Source organism: Ictalurus punctatus, chromosome 20 (assembly GCF_001660625.3).
Source record: "Ictalurus punctatus breed USDA103 chromosome 20, Coco_2.0, whole genome shotgun sequence".
Taxonomy (NCBI): Eukaryota; Metazoa; Chordata; class Actinopteri; order Siluriformes; family Ictaluridae; genus Ictalurus; species Ictalurus punctatus.
In genome coordinates, this window is record NC_030435.2 from 10,877,727 (window position 1) to 10,905,545 (window position 27,819).

Consider the following 27,819-nt stretch of genomic DNA (forward strand, 5'->3'; position numbering starts at 1 on the left):
CATTGTAATCATATCCTCTACCACTACACCATGCTCACCAGTTAAAGTGCCACATTTGGGTTATTTCATAGCATTGTTTAGTAGGGATGCACCGAAATGAAAATTCTTGGCCGAAGCCAAATATAATGAAAAACTTGGCCGAAGGCCAAATACCGAACACGTTTTTTCCATTTATTTTGCCATTTTTTTCACCACTGCATAAATTAAATAGTCAAAATTTGCTTTTTACTATTTTGTCTTGCTTTTCAAAGAAAAAAATCAATTACAAAAACTACAATTTCAAAATATGTATTTAACACTGAACATTTTTTTTTCTTTCCAGCAGGCATAGGCTACCAACAACGCACAATATAACTTTAAATAAATAAATGAGTAAAATAAAAATATTTTTATGTGGTCATCTTTGAGCCCCCCTTGAATAGCCTATGTTAGGCCTATAACTGACTGCTGTAAGAATGTAACACTCTGTAGCCTACAACAAAATAGTGCATTAAAAAGTGCATTGACAAGAGTGCAAAAAATGGGTCTATTCGGTTATATACGGCTGATTATATTGGGGATATATACCGCTCGTGTCCCTGTACACCTTGCGGAGTATTATAGTAGATATAGCATAGTTAGATACGTTGTTAATGTTATGTTCCTTTAAATAAATACGTCTTTACCTGCTTCCATACTGTACTCCCTTACATCTCGCGATGTGACAGAATACTCCGGAACAGAAACAAAACAAACGCACGTGTCCACAGTAAACAATGTCACGGTTGTCAACATCTGAAGAGCATGTGCTTGCTGACCACTTGTGCACGTAGCTCGTGCATGCGCGTGCCCCCTCATCGCTCCGAGCGCGCTGCTGGAAGTGGAGGTCGTGAAATTCGCTCATTTCACGCTGGTTGCTAGGCTATTTGGCACGTCATAAAACACGTCATTGTTCGGTCAAATTTATTCGCCTTTTCACTTATTCGGCCGAACACCTAAAGTGTTTTTTTTTGCTATTTTCGGCCGAATAATTTCGGTTGCCGAACATTCGGTGCATCCCTATTGTTTAGCTATTAATTGATTATAACGAATGAACAAGTATTTAAAAACACATCTTTTGTAGTTATAGATACAAAAAGCTGACCCTAGATCACTGTCTGCGGACATTTTCCTTCATGACATCACTGGATGCGTCTAAGCGCAGAGAACATATGATTTAATGATGATGACGACATGATTATATATTTAAAAGACATGTAGATAAACAAACCAAGATTGTGTCATTCATATGCACATTCATTTAAAAAGTAATGAGTTGACTGTGAAGTGATTATTTATAGACTTAAAATACAATATTATTGGAGGGCACTTTACTACATCAATTCAAGTTGGTTTGTTTTGCACAATATTTTGTATACATTTTATTTTTTTTAAAAAGGCTCAAGGAGCTGATTGACTGCCTACCTCAAAAACTAAATGTTCTTATTTTTCACATTTTCAATAATGAATTTATTGAAATTATTTGTCTAGTGATTGATTGTTTTATATTAACGCATCCAGGTTATACAAGGTGCCAAGTCTACTTACAGAGGGGTGCATTTTGAACCATGAAATGTGTTTTCCTTTAATTTTCTTCTGTAGCATGTGATCATGAAAAATAATTTTGTTTTTTATAGCAGAATGACATCTAATTTACATCTGATTTAATGTCATGAAGTACATATATGTATGTACCCTGAAAAATACATTTGGTGGATGACCCCCCCCCCCTCTTATTTAATGTGACTGACTGCTTTATTATAGCAAGTGTTATAAGTCCCTAAACAACAGTTGTGTTCCTCATCAAGGTCTATAAACAAACCACCTCAGGTGGCAAAGAATGCAACAGATTTCAATATGTAGTCATTTCTCCCCAAAAAGTAAACCAACATTCAGAAAACAGGTGGGAATATAAGTACATCCTTCCTACTTCCACAATCATTAATAGAGTAATTAGCAGCCAGGTGTTGCTATTGAAATGCACAAAATTATTTAATCATCAAGAAGTGTGACTATCGCTATAAAAGCAGACCTTTTGGCAGTTTGGTGTTCTGGTGCACTCAGGTGTGTGTCATGCCAAGAACAAAGGACATCTACCATGACTTCAGAAAAGCAATTGCTGCTGCACATCAATCTGGGAAGGCCATCTCCAAACAATTTGAAAGTCACATTTCTACATTGAAAATGATTGTTTACAAATGTAGAGCCTTCAGGACAGTTGTCAGTCTTCGCAGGAGTGGATATCGCAGAAAATTCAGTCCAAGGTCAGAGTATCTAATGCTCTGAGATATCAAGACAAACCAAAGCGCTGCATCATGTAACCTACAGGCCTCTGTACGCATATCAAATGTTTATGTTCCAACAGCTCAATCAGAAAAAGACTGAACAAGTACAGATGTGGCCTTTAAGAATGGGCAATTTTTCACGTGGCATCACACAATTCGTCACATGTGATCACGTGGTATACTGCAGGCAAGGTTCTAAGAATTTAAACTCATTTGTTGTGCTTCACACAATAACCACCAGGTGTTCCATCAAACAACATACTGTAGTTGAACACAGTACAATAAAAATGTAATGTGTGGTCGAATGGTTCACATAAAAATATTAAGTTTCTCATCAAAACTTATGATAAACCTTATTTAAACAAGTTTCTAATTACAGCGGTAACATGCAGGCTTTCTATGCCAGCGACCGGGGTTCAAGCCTCAGCTCAACTAACTGTTCTTTTAAATGAGCATTTTTTTCTCTGTAGAAAGTTCATCGAGGTAACATTGAATGAAATCCATGTGAACAACACTGACTAGAGGCCATTGCCAATTAGAAAAATTCAGGTGATGGACTATTAGAAAGTTATTGTCGTTCATTCGTATAATCCCAAGACAAAGAATGTGCATTTTCAATGGCCACATCTGTATGGCTTTCAAGGAAGGTGGCTTAGAAAAAGCCCTTCCTTTCCAAAAAGAATATGGAGCACAACGTAGAGTGGAAAATTGCATCTGAACAAACCACAAAAGTTCTGGAACAATATTCTTTGGATTAATGAGGCCAAGATGGAGATATTTGTTTATCATGCACAGCACCATATTTGATGAAAACCGAACACAGTGTAACAACATAAACACCTCATACTAACTGTCAAGCATGGTGGTGGAGGGGTGATGATTTGGGGTGTTTTTTTTTTGCAGCCACAGGACCTGGGAAACTTGCAGTCACTGAGACATCAATGAACTCCACTTTATACCAGAATATTCTTGAGAAAAATTTGAGGCCATCTGTCCATGAGCTAACTCTGGGTTGAAATTGGGTCATGCAATAGAACAATGATCCCAAACATATCAGCAAATAGACATCTGAATGGTTAAAGAAGTAACAAAGAAAAATAATCAAGAATGCTGAAATGAAGTCAAAGCCAAGTCCTCATCCCTGTTGAGATGCTGCGGCTTAAGAGAGTTGTGCATAAACGAATGTCCTCATATGAATTATTGTTAAAGAAGTGTGGGCCAAAATCCCTCCAAAACTATGTGAGAGCTTGATACACTACTACAGAAAACATTTACTTCAATTTATTGTTGCTAAAAGTGGTTATACATGTTACCCAATTATACGGTTTACTTAATTTTTCCCACCTGGTTTCTGAATGTTGGTTTATTTTTTGTGAAAATAATGTAGAAATGACTACATATTAAAATATGTTGTGTTTTTTTGTCATCTGAGATCATTTGTTTGTTTATTGAAGTTGCTGAGGACCAAACAATTATTATTAGGCCCAGACAAATATAAACATGGAATTGAAGGAGACTGCAGTTTCTTTTTCCCTTGTACTAATCAAGCCCACACACCCTCCTCTGAAAAAGTAGCAGCCTCTTTCTCTCAATGCAGGAAACATGACAGCTTTTAATAAACACGCTTCTTCTAATCAGGCTGTAACCAAGTTTTCTGCTATGGAATAGAGTTTACTTTTTGTAGTTTCTCTATAACATGACAAGCTGCTGTGGTTTTTGGTATTGCGTGGCCAAAGGTGGTTCTTCTTCTTACATGCTGAAACTCATGCAGGCCAAACTGTAAGTTGTTGCATAAGTGAAACTTGGTCAGCATTTAGTATGCCGTGCCCCTACCCAGATAAGTGACATAGGCTTAATTGGCCTTATGGCAGAGCTATAGCACAAGCATTTACGATTTGTCCCATATCTTGAAAACTTTAAGTCCTTTTTCTTTTCTTTTTTCCTTGCCTAAAGCCAAACTGAGCTAGGTCCCACCCACTCATTTCCACCATGATGGATTTTTTTCTAATTTGCCTAATATGCTAAAACTACTTTTGCAAACTACTCCTAGGATTATTTTGCCAATCTTCACAAATTTAGTTTCAAACAACTCCGCAGTATGTAAACCTCGATAATGATCAACATGTCAATATTAATAAACAATATGGCCACTGCAATCAAATGTCAATCAATTCTAAGGAGTGCAATTTACTCAAACAACTGTAACTCATGATTGCTGGCATAGTTTTCACACGAAATGTGATGGGCCTACACAGGAGAAAACCTAGAGCTCACAAGCAAAGTTTAGGACATGGTCATGCATAGTTGGTGGAGCCAAGATAACCATTTCTCAGGAACTGTCTCACTGAGCTGAAATTTGTTATCGTGCATCTGTGTTTTAATGTGGATGTTTTTTGAGGACGACCTAATTGCCTTTTAAAAAATGTCCGTATACACAAAACCAAGCATATTTCTTGGAAAATAAGGCGTAAAGCGGAATTTCTTGGTTAGCTTTATTCTTTTGGTCATACCATACAAAATTTCCTTTTTGTGCATTAAGCTCTGTTTATATAATAAATACGTGAAACTTTTTTTTGCAAAATATTCCCAGGTTTTTTCCTCTCCAATCTTTACAATATTAATGTTAAACCACTCAGTAGAGTGACCCTCAATAAAAGCAAATGGTCTGTACTTCTATAGCGTCTTTTACAAAGCACTTTACACTGTTTCTCATTCACCTATTCACAAACATACACATACACACACACCCCCAAATGGCTGCAGAGCTGCCATGCAAGGTCGCTACTAGATTATTGCAAGGTGCAATAATCATCAACAAAAACAATGTGAGATCTGTAAACAATATGGCGACCACATGTAAATAAATTATAAGGAGTTGCAGCTGGTTTACTCAATTCTAAATCATGATTGGCCATATCAGTGTTTCTTTCATTGACAACCAGTGCCATGAGTAGGTCTATCAACTGCACCAGCTGGAATGTGAAAGGCCTTAAGTGAAAAAGCTTAACCCATCTCAATTTTTTGAAAGAAACTTGAAAGACATCAGTACAAGGTTCAGTACAAGGTTCTGTTTACATGTGCAAATGTCATTGTTCAAGGAATATGGCATGAGGATGAGAGATGCACAGCACCACACGTAACTTACAGTGAGGGAAAGAAGTATTTGATCCCCTGCTGATTTTGTACGTTTGCCCACTGACAAAGAAATAATCAGTGTATAATTTTAATGGTAGGTTTATTTGAACAATGAGAGACAGAATAACAACAAGAAAATCCAGAAAAACGCATGTCAAAAATGTTATAAATTGATTTGCATTTTAATGAGGGAAATAAGTATTTGAACCCCTCTCAATCAGAAAGATTTCTGGCTCCCAGGTGTCTTTTATACAGGTAACGAGCTGAGATTAGGAGCACATTCTTAAAGGGAGTGCTCCTAATCTCAGCTTGTTACCTGTATAAAAGACACCTGTCCACAGAAGCAATCAATCAATCAGATTCCAAACTCTCCACCATGGCCAAGACCAAAGAGCTCTCCAATGATGTCAGGGACAAGATTGCAGACCTACACAAGTCTGGAATGGGATACAAGACCATTGCCAAGCATCTTGGTGAGAAGGTGACAACAGTTGGTGCGATTATTCGCAAATGGAAGAAACACAAAAGAATGTCAATCTCCCTCGGCCTGGGGCTCCATGCAAGATCTCACCTTGTGGAGTTGCAATGATCATGAGAACAGTGAGGAATCAGCCCAAAACTACATGGGAGGATCTTGTCAATGATCTCAAGGCAGCTGGGACTATAGTCACCAAGAAAACAATTGGTAACACACTACACCGTGAAGGACTGAAATGCTGCAGCGCCCGCAAGGTCCCCCTGCTCAAGAAAGCGCATGTACATGCCCGTCTGAAGTTTGCCAATGAACATCTGAATGATTCAGAGGACCAAAATGGAGCTCTTTGGCATCAACTCAACTCGCCGTGTTTGGAGGAGGAGGAATGCTGCCTATGACCCCAAGAACATTATCCCCACCGTCAAACATGTAGGTGGAAACATTATGCTTTGGGGGTGTTTTTCTGCTAAGGGGACAGGACAACTTCACCGCATCAAAGGGACGATGGACAGGGCCATGTACCATCAAATCATGGGTGAGAACCTCCTTCCCTCAGCCAGGGCATTGAAAATGAGTCGTGGATGGGTATTCCAGCATGACAATGACCCAAAACACACGGCCAAGGCAACAAAGGAATGGCTCAAGAAGCACATTAAGGTCCTGGAGTGGCCTAGCCAGTCTCCAGACCTTAATCCCATAGAAAATCTGTGGAGGGAGCTGAAGGTCCGAGTTGCCAAACGTCAGCCTCGAAACCATAATGACTTGGAGAAGATCTGCAAAGAGGAGTGGGACAAAATCCCTCCTGAGATGTGTGCAAACCTGGTGGCCAACTACAAGAAACGTCTGACCTCTGTGATTGCCAACAAGGGTTTTGCCACCAAGTACCAAGTCATGTTTTGCAGAGGAGTCAAATACTTATTTCCCTCATTAAAATGCAAATCAATTTATAACATTTTTGACATGCGTTTTTCTGGATTTTTTTGTTGTTATTCTGTCTCTCACTGTTCAAATAAATCTACCATTAAAATTATAGAATGATCATTTCTTCGTCAGTGGGCAAACGTACAAAATCAGCAGGGGATCAAATACTTTTTTCCCCTCACTGTAGCCATCATTAGCAGTTAGCGTGAAATGAAAACAAATAAGTGTATAAGTCTCAATAATTATGCGCGAGTTAATTTGATATGAAATTATAATTGCAGTCAACAATGAAACGAAATGCAGAGATCAAACTAAGATTCAAGCTTGTTCTCAATTCCATTCGGTCAGTGAAGCTGTAAGTAGTGAGAGTGATGAGGGCAAGGCGGCAGCAGCAGGAGTCCCAGTGTGGTACCGGGAGGTGCAGGTGACCAAGCAGCATAGTTCCAAGTGTCCCATTCACAGAGAGAGAGGCATACTATGACAGAGCAAGGAGAACACCACCATTTAAATGCTGTAATACTTTTATAGTATTAGCATAATTTTAGCTTAATTTTCAGATTCCAAGCATCAGGATGGAACCCTGGTCATCCCTGCCTCCAGTGTTAACTATGAGAGAGATTTTTCAACCATGAACAGGGTAAGCGAATTTTATCTTTCTTTGAGTACTAAATGTATTTTGCATCTAATTTCTGTATAGTTAATTAAAAGTCAACTGCCTGTTTTTAAAGTCAAAAGTGACCTGAAAAACAGACTGAAAGGAGAGCACCTAGCTGCATGTGACCAGCAGCAGTGTTCCCATATGAACAGGCATTGGAGCACTTCTTTGAAAAACCTAGAAAGATTATGCGCTCTGACAAACAGTGCCACTTTTAAATACATAGAAATTCTGTGTACACGCTAAAGAGTGTTTTGTTTGGGGTTTTTTTTTTTTTTTGTTTTTTTTTTTTAAAAACGTTGGGGGGTGCTGTATCCGTGAATTAGATGAAATTAGTGAAATTAATATAAATATTCAATAAATCAAAATATTGTGTTAAAGGTCACGTTATTTTTTTGTTTGTCACATGTAGTAAACCATTTTTGCACCAGCAGGTAATGCCAGCATTTTCCACCGGATACCACCACAAGTATATTTCACCCCTGTTGGAAACATTGCACCAGCTTTATGACATTAAACAACCTATTTGAATATTTTGTTTCTATATGACCCTTTTGGCTTTTCATAGTGCAGCTCCACCTCACCTACACTTCAGTGTCTGAAAATGTGACAAAGAAAGTCTGAGAGCCTGATGATGAGACCATAGTAGTAATTTCTGCCATTAATTCACTAGCCATCTCTTAACTTTTGTCAGGCATGTTGCCTATTGTTATGAAAAAGTAAAGAAAGTACACAATGGATTTTATTTAAATGTTGCGACTCATTTAGCAGTTCATCAAGAAAATGCAACAGGTAGTTTAGATGTTCTTTTTCCTGTTAGTGGTTCAATTTTAATTATGGTCACTAAATTCCGATATGATGAAATGAATTGATGTTTTCATATTTTTTTTTTTTTACACTAATGTTGCATGCTTACATGGGAAATGAAAAGGTAATGATTTTCGCTGACAATTTTTCACCAGGCCCATGCAAATTGCAAAGTTTGTAAAGCCAGTGTGCCTTATGAGGGAACCAAAAAAGAATTAACCTGACATAACACCAAAAAATATATTTATGCAACTGAGTACAGTGAATACAAGCACTAGCAGAAAATATCAGTTTACTAGCACACCAGTGCAATCTCTCCATTTAAGCATTCCAGTAGTGGTTTTAATCGGCAGCAAACTAATTTATTTGTTTTTGTCTGAGCTGACCAAAAGTAAGTTTCTTGATATTTGGCCCTGCCCCCTTTCGTCAATTGGTATCCTCAAAGATCACAGATTGAGCCATCTCTCCTCATAACCTGAGCCAGCCAGATGCAGCAGCTCTAAATATTTGGCCCTATAATGAAAAGAGGCTTTACTGTAAACCATTAGCATTTTCCATACTCCAATCCTCACAATTTTATGAAATCAGCAAGACAGATAGAGAAAATATTAAACTATGCATGTACTACAGCTCTTTTGGCTCAAAGTTCATAAATGCGCAAAAATAAATTCCTTTGAAATTATATGCTGGTATATACAAGACTATGTTGCCAAGTTTAAAAAGTTAAACTTAAAATTTGGGGGAAACACAGTGCTGATGATCAGGTTTAACTGTAATAACACCAACTTCAGCCTTAGTCAAGCGAACCCTGAAATCATCAAAAAACAAACACATTCCAGCATAACCATTTCCAATATTTCCTGCACTAATGTAGTGTATGCAGCATTTTCAATATTTCATATCCAACAGACAGACCTGCTAGAGTCCCTTGTGCTAGAGTCCCTTGTATTCTGATCACAACGTACACCCTTTAAAATAACTGTAGGACATCAGCATCCCTAATAATCTGTTCTCCATGTCTCAAGCTATATGTGTACCTGATCCTGACACAGACATTGTCTCCTCTCACCCTCTGGACCTGCTGGATTCAGCCTACATTTCTACTTCTGCTTGATGCTTTCTGAACTTCACTCACTTTCTGGTACTCTGGATGGTCCAACATGGAAAGGGATATGGCCAGACATACGCACATCATATACATGTTAAGTCATGACTAATTCAATAAATGAAAAAAAAGTTATTAGCTGTAACTAAGCTCGTTATAAATTTTTAATAAAATTATATGAACTATACATACATGTGCTCTGTAGCTAAGATGCTTACTGAATGCTTACAATGTATACTAAAATAGTATAAATGATAAAAACGTTTAATTTTCTTAATTTTAGTCCCGTTTGTATTTGCAGAGGGAAGACATTCATCTGTCTGCTAAGCACAGACAAGGGCAGCTAATCTGAATCACAGAAAGATTTTTTGTTGCCCTGCTCCAGTCAGGCAACATAGGCTAAAAATGTTATAGTTATATGAACTACAATATAGGATAAACAGAATAGGAAACATAATGATTGTAATGATTGAACTTGATAGCCTTTGCGATAGACGCAATACATCAGTGAATCCCAATACTATTGTTACTTGTCCCATGTGTAGCTTCGTCCGTAAGTCATCTTGGAGTTTTTCCTTGCCACGGTCACCTCTGGCTTGTTCATTAGAGGCCTGGCTCTACATCCAAATTTCTGTAAAGCTGCCTTTTGACAATGTCTTTTGATAAAATCACTATACAAACTGAATTGAACTATCCCACATCTTTTCCACAATTTCCCTAGCAGTCACTGACCCAACACCAGTATTGCAGATTCTTTACCATTCCATTCCCAGTATTTTGCTGGATCTACCTGCTGCCCACTGCCTTTCTCCAGCCGATCGATCATTTCCTCAAACTGCAGAGCCCCCATCTCCATTTTCTTCCTTAGCCTGTTAATGAACACCTCATCTTCTGTGTCCAGGTCATAATCCGGTTGCTCTGCGTCCAAGTTAAAGGCTGCATGGACAAATATAAGAGCATATAAGTGCTTCCCCAAAATATGAACATAGTGGCAAACAAAAACAAAAGCATAGAATAGAAAGAATAGATTGGGAATATCAACATTTGTGTTTTTGTAAAAATTTGTAATGTCATGTCATTTTAAATGTTATTTACATTGCTTTCAGAGTTACCAGCTAAGAATCTACAATTACTGCCTTTCATGCACATAAAACACAACATGCAAGGCCTACTTACGCTGTATGTGGATGAGTTGCTTGGGCATCTTAAAGTCACCTGGATAGAGGCTCTCATAGTAAGTGATGTTGCTCTCAGCCTCAGGCACAGGAATCACCATGTTGTCCCTCTTTTCCCCATACACCTGTTGTGCTGAGATCGCCCGCTGCAGATGATGCTCCTGAACACACATGCACACAAACGGGAGTGTGAAGAACAGCCCAGGAAAAAGAATCTAAACATCAGGAGCCCTAGCAAACAAGTGTATTTTAGTGTTTCTTAATTGCACTACTAGTGTTGTCCCTGCTCTAGTATACCTACATCATTTGAACACTGTGTGTTGTAGTTGGAAAAACATAAGCAATAGGCATGAGAGAATACACTAAAGCCATGATATTAGACATATCCTGATACAGGCTTCACAAGATACTGACACTGAAACAAATAAAATATTAGTTTAACACATATTTCATAATACTGCGAGTTTGCTATGCAATATCAATACCCCCATCTTATTTTAATATTTTTTTCAGTGTCAAATTTATTTCATGGTAGCATTATTAAATGGCAAAAGATTGATGGTAAATTGTGCCTTAAAAACTAAATTAAAAAAATTATATCACAGCTCCAGCTGAAATGCATGTCACACTCACCAATTTAATTGTACAGATGAGGAAAAACAATCGATCACAACAATCAATCCGCATTTTAGACCACTATTAAGCCAGTTGTGGTGGAAACTGGAGTGCACATATATACAGGGGTTATGTTAACTACCTTCGGAGGTTTACATGGGCCTTGTGTTTGACACATCTGCCACAATGCTTCCTTCTGAATAGTGTAACTTTTTGGACTGTTAATTCAGCGTTCAAGGCAGTTAGGTTCCAACTCCCAAACTTCATGCTCTGTGTGCTACTACCTCTGGTGCTGCTGTGTAGTGTGCATTACACTGTGTACACTGTGTAGTGTGCTGTGTGCATTATCTGATACTTAATCAACCTTCTAAAATACATATAATGCACTTACTAATTAGAAAATGAAGACAGGAACAATAAACAGTATGTTATAAAGCAGGATGGGGGGGGACAAAACATTGTGATTCATAAAAGAGAATCGCACTCGCAAAATGTTATCACCGCTATTGTAAAAAGTTGATATTTGGATGGAGTTATGGTTAGTAATACAAGCAATTTCTGAACTCTCAATCTGTGGCTAAAGGAGGAAGTTGAAGGCTCCTGTGCCCACACCCTCCACTGTGCCAAGCGGAAGTGTTCAGTGAAGTGGGCATACTTTATGACCCAAGAGGAGCCGACTGATTGAACAACATGCACTTTCTACATTATAATTTGAAGCTTCTTAACTTTGAATATTAATAGAACTACCAGAAGTAGAAAATGAATCAAGTTATACTTATATATACTTATATATATATATATATATACTTATATATATATATATATATATATATTAATTAATTATTAAACTTTTAAAAGTACAGCACATTGTCATGGTAGTTAGTAACATTTATTTTTGTAATAAAAGTTCAGCAATATTTTAATTTGAGTGTTATGTTTTCATTCAGTATAAATTTTCAATTTATCAACCAGTCGATTGCAAGACAACCACTGCCCGGCGTGGGGGTGGGGGGGTGTACTTATTTCCTATCCATAGGCCTAATGATTTATAAATGATATGTCCATTGCTCTGCCATCGTACAATTGTGATCATACGCTTCCTAGGCTATACGGTTACCATAACTAATAGCAAATATAACAGCCGAAATTGCACATTCAAAATGGCAGATGAAGCAGGAGCATGTAGAACAGAAAAAAACCCATACCATTTTCACTCAGAACAGGAGGAAGATTTTTTTTTTTCCTTTAAAATGCCAATATAGTGTGGACTTTAGGCTTGCCACAGTATATGGCCATAGTGGTTATACCGGTATGAAATTTTATACCGGTTTAAAGGGGGAAACATTATGAATGAAACTGAACAGTTCCTATATCAATATCCTAACGAATAGAACAGCCTTAAACTATTTATTGTTGCCTAATGAAGGCGATACTGACGTTGGTTTTGATACCGATGTATCAAAACTACACAGACAGCATAGCACGCGCACTGACCGTACCGTTTAACTGACAAGAACAACTGTGCGAGGTGTAAAATATTAAACAGAACTCTGCGAATCTATCTAACCGCATTTAGAAGACAAAACTTGAAATAGCCAAACAACTCATTCCTAAAAGAGAAGCTGTTGTTCATTTTATATTATATAAAACCTATGTTTGTTTGGCGTTGTGAAGGTCCCTCATGTGGGAAAACGAGCAGACGGAAGGCAGGCTTGGTTTGATCCCACGAAGCGACTTTATTTTCAGCTGTGCACCTTTTAATCTTGCGCGCGCACACACAGAGTGCGCTCTCTCTGGGTGTTCGTCTTTCCCCCCCTTATGCGCCCCAACATCACTGCAACACAGAACAATAAATTAGGAAATTTCTCACAGGTGTGTGCAAGCCATATTCTCCAGTTCCGCCCTCCATTCACAAGACAGCGTCAAACCAAGACCCCACCTCCACAGGCATGTTGTTACAGGTTTGGTGAACACACAATTTAATTTGATTATACTTTTTTTTCTTCCAGTTTCAATTTCACATAATGTTTAAAAATAAAAATTTAAGTTTCCAAGCTGCCTTGCGTTGTGTATGCTATTATAGCACCATCTTATAGCACCCACCATATTATAGCACCTATAGCACCATCTAGTGGCCAACCAGCTCTAATATCGGTATTACCAGTTTGAACTAGGGATACCATACCGGCATGGAAAATTATGATATCGTGGCAAGACTAGTGCACGTGCATATTTTAAATGGTGAATCGTAACATAATAATAATAGGGAAATGTAGATCTCTTGTCATAGAAGAGAAAGCAACCCTGTTTTAATGAAATGGCTCTATCCTGACTCAGGCCGTATTTGGCTGATCACTATCACGTTCAATCTCATGTTCAACAGTAATTATCATACAGCTGTCATCAATGAAAATATTCTGATTAACCCCAAATAAATACGAGCTGTTTCTGTAGAATTTTCTTGACATCTCCTTGATTTCATCTGACTCCTGAAGCCATGATCTGTAAAGAGCTTACAAAACATGTAAGGTATGTCAAAAGGCATTGAAGAGCGGTATAAAAGAATTTCCATAATAGTAGATATACCATGGAACACTGTGAAGACCATCATCAACAAGTGGAAAAAATGGGGTACCACAGTGACCTTACCAAGAACAGGGCACCCTTTCAAAATTTACAATGGCACAAGACAAAAAAAACAAAAACAAAAAACAAAGGAGGGTGCCAATAGACCTACATTAAAGGCGGTGCAGGAATATCTGACAAGTACAGATCACTCTCTGCATGTGACAACAAACCCTCATTTTCTTCACATCTTGTTATGCCCAAATGAGACCAATTCCAAAAGGTATAATAATTCCATAATTCCAAAAGATTTGTTTCATGCAAAAAAAGTACTTCACCAAAAAAAAGAAAACATACCCACGGTGCAGCATGGTGGTGGCATCCTCCCCCTCTAGGGTTGCATTTCTTCAGCCAGAATGGGGGCTTTTATCAAGGTGAAGGAAATCATAAAAAGCTACAAATACCAGTTGATTTTAGTGCAAAACCTTCAGGTGTCTGCTAGTAAGATATGGATTAAAAGGAGTTTCACCTTTCAACACAACAATGACCCAAAGCATACATCCAAATCAATAAAAGAATGGCTTAACCAAAAGTAGATAAATGTTTTTGAATTACCTAACCAGAGCCCAGACCTGAATCCACAAATCTGTGGGGTGACCTGAAGCAGGCTGTGCACAGGTGATGTCCTTTTAATTTGATGGATCTAGAATTAATTCAAGTTGCCACAGTGACCCACTGTAGTGGTAGAATGTTGGACTTTACATAATGTTACACATAACAATATTCCGGCATGTGATAAAGTCTTATTCAAAGAGTAGTGTGAGATGTCAGATCTGCAGCCCATCAGTAGCAAACAAGCTAATGTGTTGACACAGAGGTGCAATAAACTCAAACAAAACCAAAAACATTTAACCTCACAAAAATCACTAATCCCACAACTGGTTCTTCCTCAGACACGTGCGTTGTCTTCAGTAACATTTAAACAAGATGTTATTTTCCTGCAGACTCAAAAGCCTGCGTACCCCCAAATGAAAGTTGGGTCGGGTGAGCTGGATGTGAGAAGAACATCATATGCTACACAATGCAAGATATTAAGTTTAAATTACTAGATGTTAAATTCATGTGTGCCATATTTAATTGTCCACGATTAATGTAATATCATGCGTAGTGTACCTTTTCATGTCTTCAGGTCTTTTTTGATGCTAAGCTATAAGCTGCTAACTAAGCATGTAATGGTAAAACATATATGCCTTTTGTTATGCAGGCTTATTTTTTTTACAATGAGACAGAGGAGCAAAACACAATAGGCATTAATCTTTATAGAGCCAACACCAGGGAATGCAAACGGCAAGATTTGCAGTGACATTGTAAAAATGGGGGCTGCGACATGGAAGAAAAAAAAAACAAAAACACCACAAACATGTGGAGACACCTAAAGACCCACAACTCATTGTCTTGTTTGGCTCTATTGCAATAGAGCCAAACATTGCCATGTTTGGCTCTATTGCTATGGATTATATCAGTGAGATCTTTCTGACTTGATTGACCAGTGGCATATTACACAAGAAAGGGTAGTGCTTGTGCTCAGAGATGGCAGTACAAATGTTGTTAAAAGGCATGAGACTTGCAGAAATGCCGAACTTCAGCTGCAGTGTTCATACATTTAAAATTTATGGATTTTTTTTGATTCGATAAGTAGTAGACAATATTTGTGTCCTTCAAAAATGTGTGCGTAAACGTATTATACTAGCTCGCTCTTATTAATAGGATTGTTTTGATTGATTTTTGCAAAGTCAGTGACATTCTCGATAATGTAAGCTCGCACATTGTTAAAATAACAATTAAGATATTATCGTAGATGATACATATCGCACACCCCTATTGCACACTACATTTTGTTTATTTTGTAAAATAGTTGTTTGTGTAAAAAAAAAAAACCTGGACTAGACACAATCCTGCTTTAAAGTGCAGTAAACTTATTTATGTATTGAATTGTTACCTCATTACATTTGTTTACATTTAGTTTGCTTAGGTTTTTCAATACTTCATTTTTGTAAATGAACAGAAACAAGAAGAAGCTGCACTAAAACATTTATTTTAAGTCGTACAAATTTCTTAAGTTCTTCAGAGAATATTACATAAATATTATGCACAATAAATGTTCATTTAGTTTCAACAATTTTCTGTATGTCCCATTTACTGTAATTAATTTGTGTTTTATCAGCCATTCAGCTACACTGCTTTCTAGATGTCGATTTCGGCATCAGCCATTTAAAAAAAATCCATATAAATCAACTACTAATCCACTGTATATTCATAAACGTGTAATCTGCATAGCAGTGGAAGCTAATAGCTTTCATTGCTATGCAGATGACACACAGCTATGTCTCAGCAAAGCCAAATGACCACCTTGATAAAGATTAGATACTGGATGACCTAGAAGAAAGCTTTCTAATTATGTAGTAACACTGGATGGCCTTTCTGTTATACCAGGTGCAGCAGTGAAAGACCTTGGTGTTGACGCCAGTCTCATATTTAATTCTCATGTAGATAATATTAATAGGATAGCCTTTTTTCAAGAAATATACTAGTTCATAAGTTTGTTACCTCTAGATTAGACTACTGTAATGGATTGCTGTCTGTATATTCCAGTAGGTTTATGATTTCCACAATGCCGAGAACAGAGACAGAATTACGGAATTGAGACCTAAAGTGGATTTCAAATATCGCAAATAGTTCCCCTTGGGGTTTAACCAAAGAAAAATGGCCACTTATCAACTACCACTTGTAACCAGCAAATTAATAATAATAAAAATAATAATATAAAGATCAGATAAGACTTTGACTTGGCAAAATCCAAAACATTAAATTTATTCTTTAACCATTTATAAAAATGTAACCATTGTTTAGTAAAAACGACTTGTGTGATTAGGGTCGTTGACTTGCTACATGACCCACTTTCTCTTGAGATTCAGTTCATGGACAAGATGTCTTGAAATTTTTCTTTAGAATTCGCTGGTACAATTCAAAATTCATTGTTCCATCAATGACAGCAAGCCATCTAGACACAGCTACATCAAAACAGGCCCAACCATGATACTCCTACCACCATATTTGAGAGATGCTGGAAAGTACTGTTTTCTTTTCTCCAAATATAATGCTTCTAATTTAAACCAAATATTCTATTTTGATCTCATCCATCCACAAAACATTTTTCCATTAGCCTTCTGGCTTGTCCACGTGATCTAGCAAATTGCAGATGGGCAGCATTGTTCTTTTTGGAGCAGTGGCTTTCTCCTGGCAAGCCTGCCATGCACACCATTGTTGTTCAGTGTTCTCCTGATGGTGGACTCAAGAACAGTAACATTAGCCAATGTGAGAAAGGCCTTTAGTTGCTTATAAGTTACCCTGGGTTTCTCTGTGACCTCGTGGACTATTACACATCTTGCTCTTGGAGTGATCTTTGTGATCTTTCCACTCCTGGGGAGGGTAACGATGGTCTTGAATTTCCTCCATTTGTACACAGTCTGTTTGGCTGTGTATTGGTGGAGGTGAAACCATTAGAAATGGTTTTGTAACCTTTTCCAGCCTGATGAGTATCAATAGCTCTTTTTCTGAGGTCCTCAGAAATCAGATTTTTTCATGCCATGATAGGCTTTCACAAACAAGATCAGATTTTTATAGATCCCTGTTCATTATATAAGACTGCTCACTCACACCTGATTATCATCCCATTGATTGAAAACACCAGACTTTAATTTCACCTTCAAATTAATTGCTAATCCTAGAGGTTCACATACTTTTGCCACTCACAGATATGTAATATTTAATTTTTTTCCTTAATAAAGAAATGATCAAGTATAATACTTTTGTCTTATTTGTTTAATTAGGTTCTCTCTGTATACTTTTAGGACGTGAGAAAATCTGATGATGTTCTAGGACAGTGGTTCTCAACTGGGTTGGCCAGGTTACCCATATTTTCCCATGGTGATTAAGTTGTGACCCAAAGTTTTAGGAATTTCAGCCAAGCAAATTTATTTCTCTCTCACACACACACACACACACACACACACACCCCCAATACTAACATGAACTATTAATAAAACATATCGACACTTATCCTGATGAATAGAATGAACATCATACATACATGCTAATCTTTAACAGTAGACTGATGAAAAGAATCCTAACTGCATTTACATCTAATATGATACGATATCTCATAAACATGACCTGTTTCACGTAACATACTGGGAAGCTAATGAGAAGAGTTTCAAAGTCTGGTGTGATGGTAGACAGAGCAACCCTGAGATCATGCTCAATATCCAGTCTGTTCATCTGCGTTGACTTAAGCTGGACCAAAGCAGAGAATCCACTTTTGCACAGATAGGTAGTGCTGAATGGTAGAATGATTTTGATTGCATGAGTGGCAAAGAATGGATACTCAGAAATCACAGCACTGCACAAGAACTGGGGAGGCTTACCTGACTGAATTTCCTTTTCAGTGTCTGATCACATGACAGCTTCACCAGCTGCTTCTCTTCGTTGCTTGGCAACGTGACACTTTCCATGCCAAGTCCAAAGGGATAGTCATTAAACCAAACCTGCAGTTTACTGAGATGTGTTGTGACAATTCTGTTCAGTGCATTTTTTTCCTGAGGAATCCAGCTGTTGTGCTTTATTACAAGTGTTGGGGAACATGTCAAGCCTGTCTTTGCAAACATGATTTGCCCACAATACAAGAGTTATTCTCCAAAAGGAAGGTGGTGATTTCTATTTTAAGTTCATAAAACCATGACAAAACCTCTCCAGAAGAGAGCCAACAAACTTTTGGGTGGTACAACACCTGTACGTGCTCAGAGCCCAGGTCTTTGCACAGATTTTTAAAACACTGGGTGGTCTTTGCACTTTGTTTAATGTGGGTCACCACTCTGATGACATCTTTTAATGTTTCATTAAGCACTGGCACCATATTCTTTGCTGCTAATGCCTCTCGATGCAAAAAGCAGTGATTCCAGGTCACATTTGGTGCCCTCTCAAGAATTCTCTTCACCACCCTGAGTGTTTTCTGGTCATCGAGGCTGCACCGTTATTTGTAATTCCCACACACTTTTCCCAGCTCAGGCATGCAGAACCCAAGTACAAATCCACAGTGTTAAAAATGTCCTCTGCCATTGTAGTGGGGAGATCTCTCCTGCAAGTCCCCTTCCTACATGTCTCACGTAAACAAGTAAAGTTGCATTATTAGCAATATCCGTGGATTCATATATCTGCAAAGCAGTGCTTGCCTGTATGCTAGCTGTAGTCTGTCGTTTTATATCATCAGACGTTTCTTCAATGCGCCTACTTATGGCATCATTTGGCAGTGGTATGAGCTTCAGTTTATCTGCTGCAGATTTATCTAGTACCTCCCTGACCAAGTCCATGGCTGCAGCTAAGAGAAGCTCTTCGGCTATTGTGTGGGGTTTCTTTGCTTTAGCAATATGGTGAGCTATGTAGTAAGATGTGCGGAGTGCCTGTACTTGTTTTGAACACAATGTTGTTAGGCACTTTCGTGATGCCCTCAGCATCTGGATATTTCTTTGAAAATACTCAACAAGATTTTCTTTGTAAACCGGGTGTTTTGTTTCTAAATGACGTTTCAATTTGGATGGTGTCATGCTCTCTTGTGAGAGCCCTTCACTAAATACAACACACTGAGGTTTCAGGCCCTTTTGTCTTCAATGTATGTAAATCCATATTTTACATATTCGGGGTCATACTTGCGCTTTGCCATATTTATTGCTTGAATAAAACAATTATTTGACAGTCATTTTCAATCAGGGGGGTAACATCAACAGCTTTCACACACATCTTTCAAAATAAAAGTCCCGCATCAGAAAAACATTTACGGTGTGTTCGACTTCGGCTGCGGCTGGACGTAACCAATCAGCGAGAGTTGCCGCTTGCAGTCAGGGGAGGAGTTGCAAATGGAGCCGTCAAGTAGGGCACTTTCTGTCTCCCGTAGTAACGCTCACGCAGTGTTTGCTTGCTTTATCGCAGAAAAAGTGGACTGGATGCAATATTTCTCAGGTAAACAGACATCTGAATTTTACATGTAGCATCCACAAACACTTTTCACTGAATAGGTTAAGTTAATACAGGTCTGTATGTACAAGAAGTTAGTTCATAAGCCTGTATTATTTAAAAAACAATAAAGTGGGGTCTATATTTTTTTATCAGGTTTATTTTGATAAACATGACACTATATAACATTAAGATCACATGAAAAGGGTTTTTACTACTATAAAAATACAGATTTGTGAGCCTTAGTGGAACTGAAGGTATCAGAATAAACATGAAAAGCATGTTATCACTGTCATTGGTGAGTCTGGCCAATTGTTAAATAGCTGTGTCGTCATCAGAGCTCGTGCAGCCGCTCTGGAGAAGCTGTGCTGGCTGAGGTAGCCGGCTGCTCTCGTATCGCCATCACAGTACTTTGATGCCATACATCACACTGATGTGGCTTCGGCGCAGTCTCAAGTCGGACAAAAATTCTAAATGGCATGCACTGCTTCAAGTCAGCCACCGATCGGTTTGCATAGCACTGCAGGAAGTCGAACACAGCTTTAGAATTACGTTTTTTGTTGTCATTGTTATTGTTTCTTTGGCTACACACTCTGCAACCAACTTTTGGGTCGCAACCCGAAAGAAAGTTGAGAAATACTGTTTTAGGTCAATTATATGCAGATGTATCGAAAATTCTAAAGGGTTCACAAACTTTCAAGCACCACTGTATAAATAACTCATCAGTTAGTCAATTAGCTTGTTGCTAACAAAAAATCATGAAGGCATCCAAGGTTCCCCCGACTTTGCAGCTTAAATGCATGGTGGTCGATAATTACATTCTGAACTTCGACTTCCCACTTCTGAAGTACAGTGAGGGAAAAAGTATTTGATCCCCTGCTGATTTTGTACGTTTGCCCACTGACAAAGAAATGATCATTCTATAATTTTAATGGTAGATTTATTTGAACAGTGAGAGACAGAATAACAACAACAAAAAATCCAGAAAAACGCATTTCAAAAATGTTATGAATTGATTTGCATTTTAATGAGGGAAATATGTATTTGACCCCTCTGCAAAACATGACTTAGTACTTGGTGGCAATCACAGAGGTCCGACGTTTCTTGTAGTTGGCCACCAGGTTTGCACACATCTCAGGAGGGATTTTGTCCCACTCCTCTTTGCAGACCTTCTCCAAGTCATTAAGGTTTTGAGGCTGACGTTTGGCAACTCGAACCTTCAGCTCCCTCCACAGATTTTGTATGGGATTAAGGTCTGGAGATTGGCTAGGCCACTCCAGGACCTTAATGTGCTTCTTCTTGAGCCACTCCTTTGTTGCCTTGGCCGTGTGTTTTGGGTCATTGTCATGCTGGAATACCCAGCCATGACCCATTTTCAATGCCCTGGCTAAGGGAAGGAGGTTCTCACCCAAGATTTGACGGTACATGGCCCCGTCCATCGTCCCTTTGATGCGGTGAAGTTGTCCCATCCCCTTAGCAGAAAAACACCCCCAAAGCATAATGTTTCCACCTCCATGTTTGACGGTGGGGATGGTGTTCTTGGGGTCATAGGCAGCATTCCTATGGGGTCATAGGCAGCATTCCAGCATGTTCACTGGCAAACTTCAGACGGGCATGTATATGTGCTTTCTTGAGCAGGGGGACCTTGCAGGCGCTGCAGGATTTCAGTCCTTCACGGTGTAGTGCGTTACCAATTGTTTTCTTGGTGACTATGGTCCCAGCTGCCTTGAGATCATTGACAAGATCCTCCCGTGTAGTTCTGGGCTGATTCCTCACTGTTCTCATGATCATTGCAACTCCACGAGGTGAGATCTTGCATGGAGCCCCAGGCCGAGGGAGATTGACAGTTCTTTTGTGTTTCTTCCATTTGCGAATAATCGCACCAACTATTGTCACCTTCTCACCAAGCTGCTTGGCAATGGTCTTGTAGCCCATTCCAGACTTTGTAGGTCTACAATCTTGTCCCTGACATCCTTGGAGAGCTCTTTGGTCTTGGCCATGGTGGAGAGTTTGGAATCTGATTGATTGATTGCTTGCTTCTGTGGACAGGTGACTTTTATACAGGTAATGAGCTGAGATTAGGAGCACTCCCTTCAAGAGTGTGCTCCTAATCTCAGCTCATTACCTGTATAAAAGACACCTGGGAGCCAGAAACCTTTCTGATTGAGAGGGGGTCAAATGCATATTTCCCTCATTAAAATGCAAATCAATTTATAACATTTTTGACATGCGTTTTTCTGGATTTTCTTGTTGTTATTCTGTCTCTCACTGTTCAAATAAATCTACCATTAAAATTATAGACTGATCATTTCTTTGTCAGTAGGCAAACGTACAAAATCAGCAGGGAATCAAATACTTTTTTCCCCCTCACTGTAAATCTAATGTAGCATTATTCCCACATATTACAAAACCTCTAAATCCAGGTTTACACTATCATTCCAGTGGGCTTCTGCAATTGTTACTTGTCACACTGTGCACAATGATCCCAATAAGATTTCTATAACACTCTATAAGCGCTAAGTTCTTCCATACTGGTTGTGCAGCAACACAGCACAGGTTGATAGCTCTTCAACTGGAAAGCATAAAAATAGTTTCACATTGTCATAATAATCAATAAACTCTATGATCAGAGCATTTGCATGCTAATTAACTAACTAAATAACCTGGAAGCTGTAATTAATCCTCCATTTTTTCCATGTCATGTCCCTTTTTGTCCTGTCATGGGGAAATAAAAAAGTACATTCTCCTTCTATTCTATCTTTTTATTTATCAGGACATGAATATCAACTGTGTGCTCCACACCAACTTCTATAAACAAACAACTTCAAGTGACAACAGGTGTGTAAAAAAAACAAAACAAAACAAAACAAAACAAAACAAAAAAAAACACACACAAAAGATTTCAACATGTAGTCATTTTCTGCCAAAAATGTAACCAATATTCAGAAACCAGCTGGGAAAATATAATGACACTCTAGAATCACCTTTAGCAACAATAACTTGAAATACACATTTTCTGTAGGAGTTTATCAGCCTCTAACATAATTTTGGAGAAATTCTGGCCCACTCTTCTTCACAGCATTGCTGCAATTCATTGATGTTTAAGGGCATTCATTGATGCACAGCTCCTGAGAGCTCCCCACAGTATCTCAATGGGATTAAGGTCTGGATTTTAACATGGCCATTCCCAACACCTTGATAACTGATGAATTACAAATTGTGTGGAGATGGCCGTATAATCCTTTCCAGAATGATGATCAACAACAATTGCTTCTCTAAGGTCATGGATGACATCTTTTCTTCTTGGCATGATGTATACAAGCACCAAAAGTTCTGCTTTTATAGAGATAGTCACACTTCTTGATGTTTAACTAATCTTGTGCATTTCATTAGAAACACCTGTCTGCCAATTACTCTCTTAAGGATTGTAGAGTGAATGTACTTATTAGAATTTTTTCTGTTTTTGGGGAAAATGACTACATATAGAAATCTGTTGTGTTTTTTTGTTGTCAACTGAGGTTATATGTTTTTTATAGAAATTAGTGAAGAAGGGTGTCATTTCTCTTTCCCTTTACTGTAAGTGGGGAGGACACATTATAAAAACATTCTGACTGCAGCCGCAATTCAGCAAACTGTTCTTTTTTTTTAATTCAATATTTAATTTCAATATTCAATGTTTACATTTCATTGTTGCAACTACTGTGTTTGTAGTTGTCCTGTGAGTTTTGTGTAATCCTATGCCATCATCCTATTGATAGGTTTTAGATGAGTGTCATAACAGCATTATGGAGTTCATTTTGTACCAAAAGTTTCAAATATAATAATAAAATCCACACGCAAAATATTAACTATCATTAACTATTTTTTTAACTATGTTAAAAAAAAAAGTGTTTGCAAATGCAAGTAATGAGAATCAAATCCAAGTTAAACTTTTTAAAAGATTATCTGATCTCCAAGATGGCAGCAGGGTAGCACACAGCGGCCACTTTGGGTCCACTAATATGGTGCATGTTATGTGTAGCCTACACTAATTTGGAAAAGTTTGAAACAGATGTACATTGGAAGCACTGGTGTACATGTCTACCATCGCCAAATTCTGCTGAACATTGGAGAACAAAGCTCAGGAAGAATAAATAATGGACTGAAAGATAAGCTATGAAACCTCGGGCTACTACGCGAATCAGGCCTTAGAACTACGGTATTGCCTGATGCTGCTGGCCGGAAGAGAGAGCACCTGAAACGGTTTGCAAGGCAGCTAAATCGCAGAAAGCGAGCCGGCATCCGTGCTAGGCTAAATGCTAACCCAAGCCATCCAGCTCAACCATCTATTCTCCTCCCCAATGTTCGCAATAAACTTGACCTACTCAAACTACAGCTAATTACCCAGAGTGAAATCAGGGACTTCCACATTTTCATTTTTACAGAAACATGGCTCAATGACAGCATTTCAGCTAGCCGGGCTAACCACACATTGTGCCGAAAGAATAGCAGCATAGTCCGGTAAGACTCATGGTAGTGGTCTGTGTGTTTACAGGGATGTCACGAGAACTGATACTTCGGTAACAAGTTGGTACCAACATTCTTAAAACGTGACGGTACCTGTTTTTCTGCAGTAGCGTTAGTAATGAAGGTACCAGGGTTGCAATTCTTCCGGAACTGAAGGGGACAGCAAATATTCGCAAGTGTTTTAGTCGGTCCACAAGTGGTAAAGAAGAAGAACACCTACAAGCACATGGGGAAAAACTACAGAAGTTTAGCTCCGCCCCGACTCGTTGAGAGGAAAGGTGGTAGGAGTCAAATATGGAAACACTTTGCATTCGAGGCGGATGACAAGAAACATATAATTGATGTGAATTTAAACTAATGCTTGCATTCGGAGTATAAGGGGTATTTGTGTGTGTGTGTTTAGGAGTGCACCTTAGCACTTGTAGCCTCCATTGTTTTATTAGTCATTGTCAGACAGTGTTTGATAACTAAAATATCTCCCCCTCCTCTCTCTCTCTCTCTTTTTGCCAGTATTAACCAAAGGAGGATGTCCACCGGGAGTTTTTAATTTTATTTAAATTTTATTTATTTATTTATTTTTTAAACCACACCGTGGTATCAACTTTGGTACTGAGTGTCGTGTACTTTTGGTGGTATCAGTACCGACTACTAGATTTTTGGTATCGTGACATCCCTAGTGTTTACATAAACAAAGAATGGTACAGGAATGCCATTTTGGTTTCAAGCTACTGTTCGTCATTGGTGGAGTTTATGACTGTGAAATGCCGACCATATTACCTGCACAGAGAGTTTACCATTGTGCTCATTGTCACAGTGTACATTCCACCCAACGCTAATGCTAAGTAAGCTCTAAGTGAACTCTGTAGCTATCATTAACTTATAGACCGCGCACCCCAACGGATTTTTCATTGTCGCTGTAGATTTTAACCATGCAAATCTGAAATCATTGCTATCAAAATTCCACCAGCATGTTGATTTTGCAACCCATGGTACTTTGGACCTTGCTCACACCAACAGTTTACAAGGCTGCACCCCGCCCCCACCTCGGCAGCTCAACCACATCTCTGTTATGCTAATCCCAGCATACAGACCACTACTGAAACGTGCCAAACCAGTTCTGAAAGAGGTGACCACTGAAACGGGTCATGACATGTGCAAACTAGAAACCGTGGATGACTGCTTAAGTCTGCTCACTGTTGAAAACACAAGACTCTGCCTTCAGGTCTGATGACAAGGCAGCCCTCCGCACAGCAAGGGCCTATCTGTACCGGGCTATCAGAAAGGTAAAGTGCAACTACACAGAAACAATCCACAGTTACTTCACAAACACCAAGGACACAAGGTGTATGTGGCATAACGCCTTGCTCCCACATGCCCTGAACGATTTCTATGCACAATTAGAAGCACAGAACAACATGCCAGCAAGGAAGCTCCCACCGACCATGTACTTCATCTGTCTGCAGTAGACGTCAGTAAAACTCTGTCCCGAGTCAACCCAAGGAAAGCTCCAGGTCCTGACAACATACCAGGCCATGTGCTCAGGGAATGTGCTGATCAGCTTGCAGATGTCCTCACAGACATCTTCAACATTTTGCTAAGCCAAGCAGTTGTCCCCGTGTGCTTCAAGACAACCACCATCATCCCTGTGCCGAAGAAATCATCTGTGTCCTGCCTGAATGACTACCGGCCTGTTGCACTCACACCTATCATCATGATTTGCTTCAAGCGGCTAGTCATGAAACACACAAAGAGCAGTCTTCATACCACACTGGACCCACTTCACTATGTATACCTTGCCAACCACTCAACAGAGGATGCCATATCTGCTTCCATCCATCTGTCTCTGACCCATCTAGATAAAAAGGACAATTATGGTAAGGATGCTGTTCATAGACTTCAGTTCAACATTCAACAGTCATCCTACAACTGACAACAAAGCTGAGTCTGCTGGGTTTAAAAAGACTTCCCTCTGCAACTGGATCCTGGACTTACTGACCGGGAGACCCCAGTCAGTCAGGATCGGCACAACCACACTGAACGCTGGCGCCCTCCCAGGGCTGTGTGCTCAGTCCACTGCTGTTTACCTTGCTGACAAATGACTGTGCTGCAAAGTTCCATTCTAATCATATCATCAAGTTTGATGATGACACTACAGTTGTGGGCCTCATCAGCAATAATGATTAGTCGGTATACAGGGAGGAGCTGAACCAGCTCACAGAATGGTGTTGAAGAGACAGCAATCCATCTCTTAAATGTAGATAAGAGTAAAGAGATTTAGTCTTAAATCTCTCTCCTGGGCAATAAATAAATAAATGACAATAAAAACCCACTTCACTTGATATGATGATCAAGTCAAGTGGGTTTTTAATTGTCATTTATTTACATCAGCTTGCAGGTGTTTTTGTTTCAGCATTTTTTTTTTCCCATTTTTGACTGGCACATTTTTAGGAGAGATAATTCTCAAAATAAGGTGTTCACCTTAAATCTCTACTGGTCAACTGATTTTGGATTGGGAGGTGTTCTGAAAGTTAGCCACACCAGCCCCATAAATGGTGGCACTGCCTCTGACATGGCAGAATGAACGGAGCGGAGTACTCAGCAAAAGGGAAACTACTGCAGTTGCATTAAAATGCTGATAAAAATAATATGTGCAGCTACTGAATTGTTTGTAGATGCATTTGGATATATTTATTTATCATACAACTGTCTTCATTCCATCCAATGGAGTAGCAGTTTAAATATCTAACATTAGTTTCTTAATTGGATTTGCCCTTCCACCTTAAAAAGGACCAGGTCTTATGAGCTTGTGCCTGTAGATGGTGCCATGAAGCACACTAATATCACATACAGGCTCCTATAACATTATCTCCCCATTATCAAAATGTCACAAAAAATCATATGAAAAGTGTAATGTATTGTAGAAATACTTAGAATGAAGAAAATTAACTGCAGTATTTTTAATATTGGGCCTGTGTACATGGCATTTGAGACCATTGGATGCTGGCAAATTGCACTTTCTGCCTTATTCTTACTCCATTATTTCATTATTATAATAATATGGTACACTTATTTTCGTACAAAATGGTCTCAAATGTCAAGGTCACAGGGTCGTCATTTAAAACATTCTACAGTAAATTTCTTTATATTGAATATTTTGAAAGTATATTATTTTCAACTTCATAGAGAAGTGTCAGATTTAGTCAGATAATGGTATCGTAATTGGGCAGAAACTGTAAATAAAAAATCTGAATAAGAAGCTGATGAATAAGAAATCAGCTTCAGCCTTGTCACCTAGTTATCTTTTTAAGCTAAAAGAAATATGTATGAACGCATCTACAAACAATTCGGTACCTTGTATCACTCGTGGGAACACCACAGATATTTATACAGACAAGGGGGTTCCTACCCTCTGAATATTGAGTACTGAGCATTATGGAATAAAACCAGACCACAGCAAACTGTTATGAAACTCCCAGTATGTACTATACACA

The 27,819-nt window shown here is 38.7% G+C and overlaps 1 protein-coding gene across 2 annotated transcripts in view; it reads right to left on the minus strand.

Annotated features, from left to right (window-relative positions):
- The window catches only part of epc1b (enhancer of polycomb homolog 1 (Drosophila) b), a 127,656-nt gene that overhangs the window by 79,230 nt on the left and 20,607 nt on the right, over positions 1–27,819 (minus strand). Inside the window, exons 1-3 of one of the 2 annotated variants that reach the window (XM_017495215.3) lie at positions 13,062–15,047; positions 10,578–10,737; positions 10,192–10,337 (exon numbers count right to left, since the gene is read on the minus strand). In XM_017495215.3, coding sequence (XP_017350704.1) covers positions 10,192–10,337; positions 10,578–10,737; positions 13,062–13,100 — 345 coding nt within the window. In that variant the 5' untranslated portion in view covers positions 13,101–15,047. Of the gene's footprint in view, positions 1–10,191; positions 10,338–10,577; positions 10,738–13,061; positions 15,048–27,819 lie in introns of those variants that run through there. The other variant, XM_017495214.3, reaches the window with a different exon arrangement.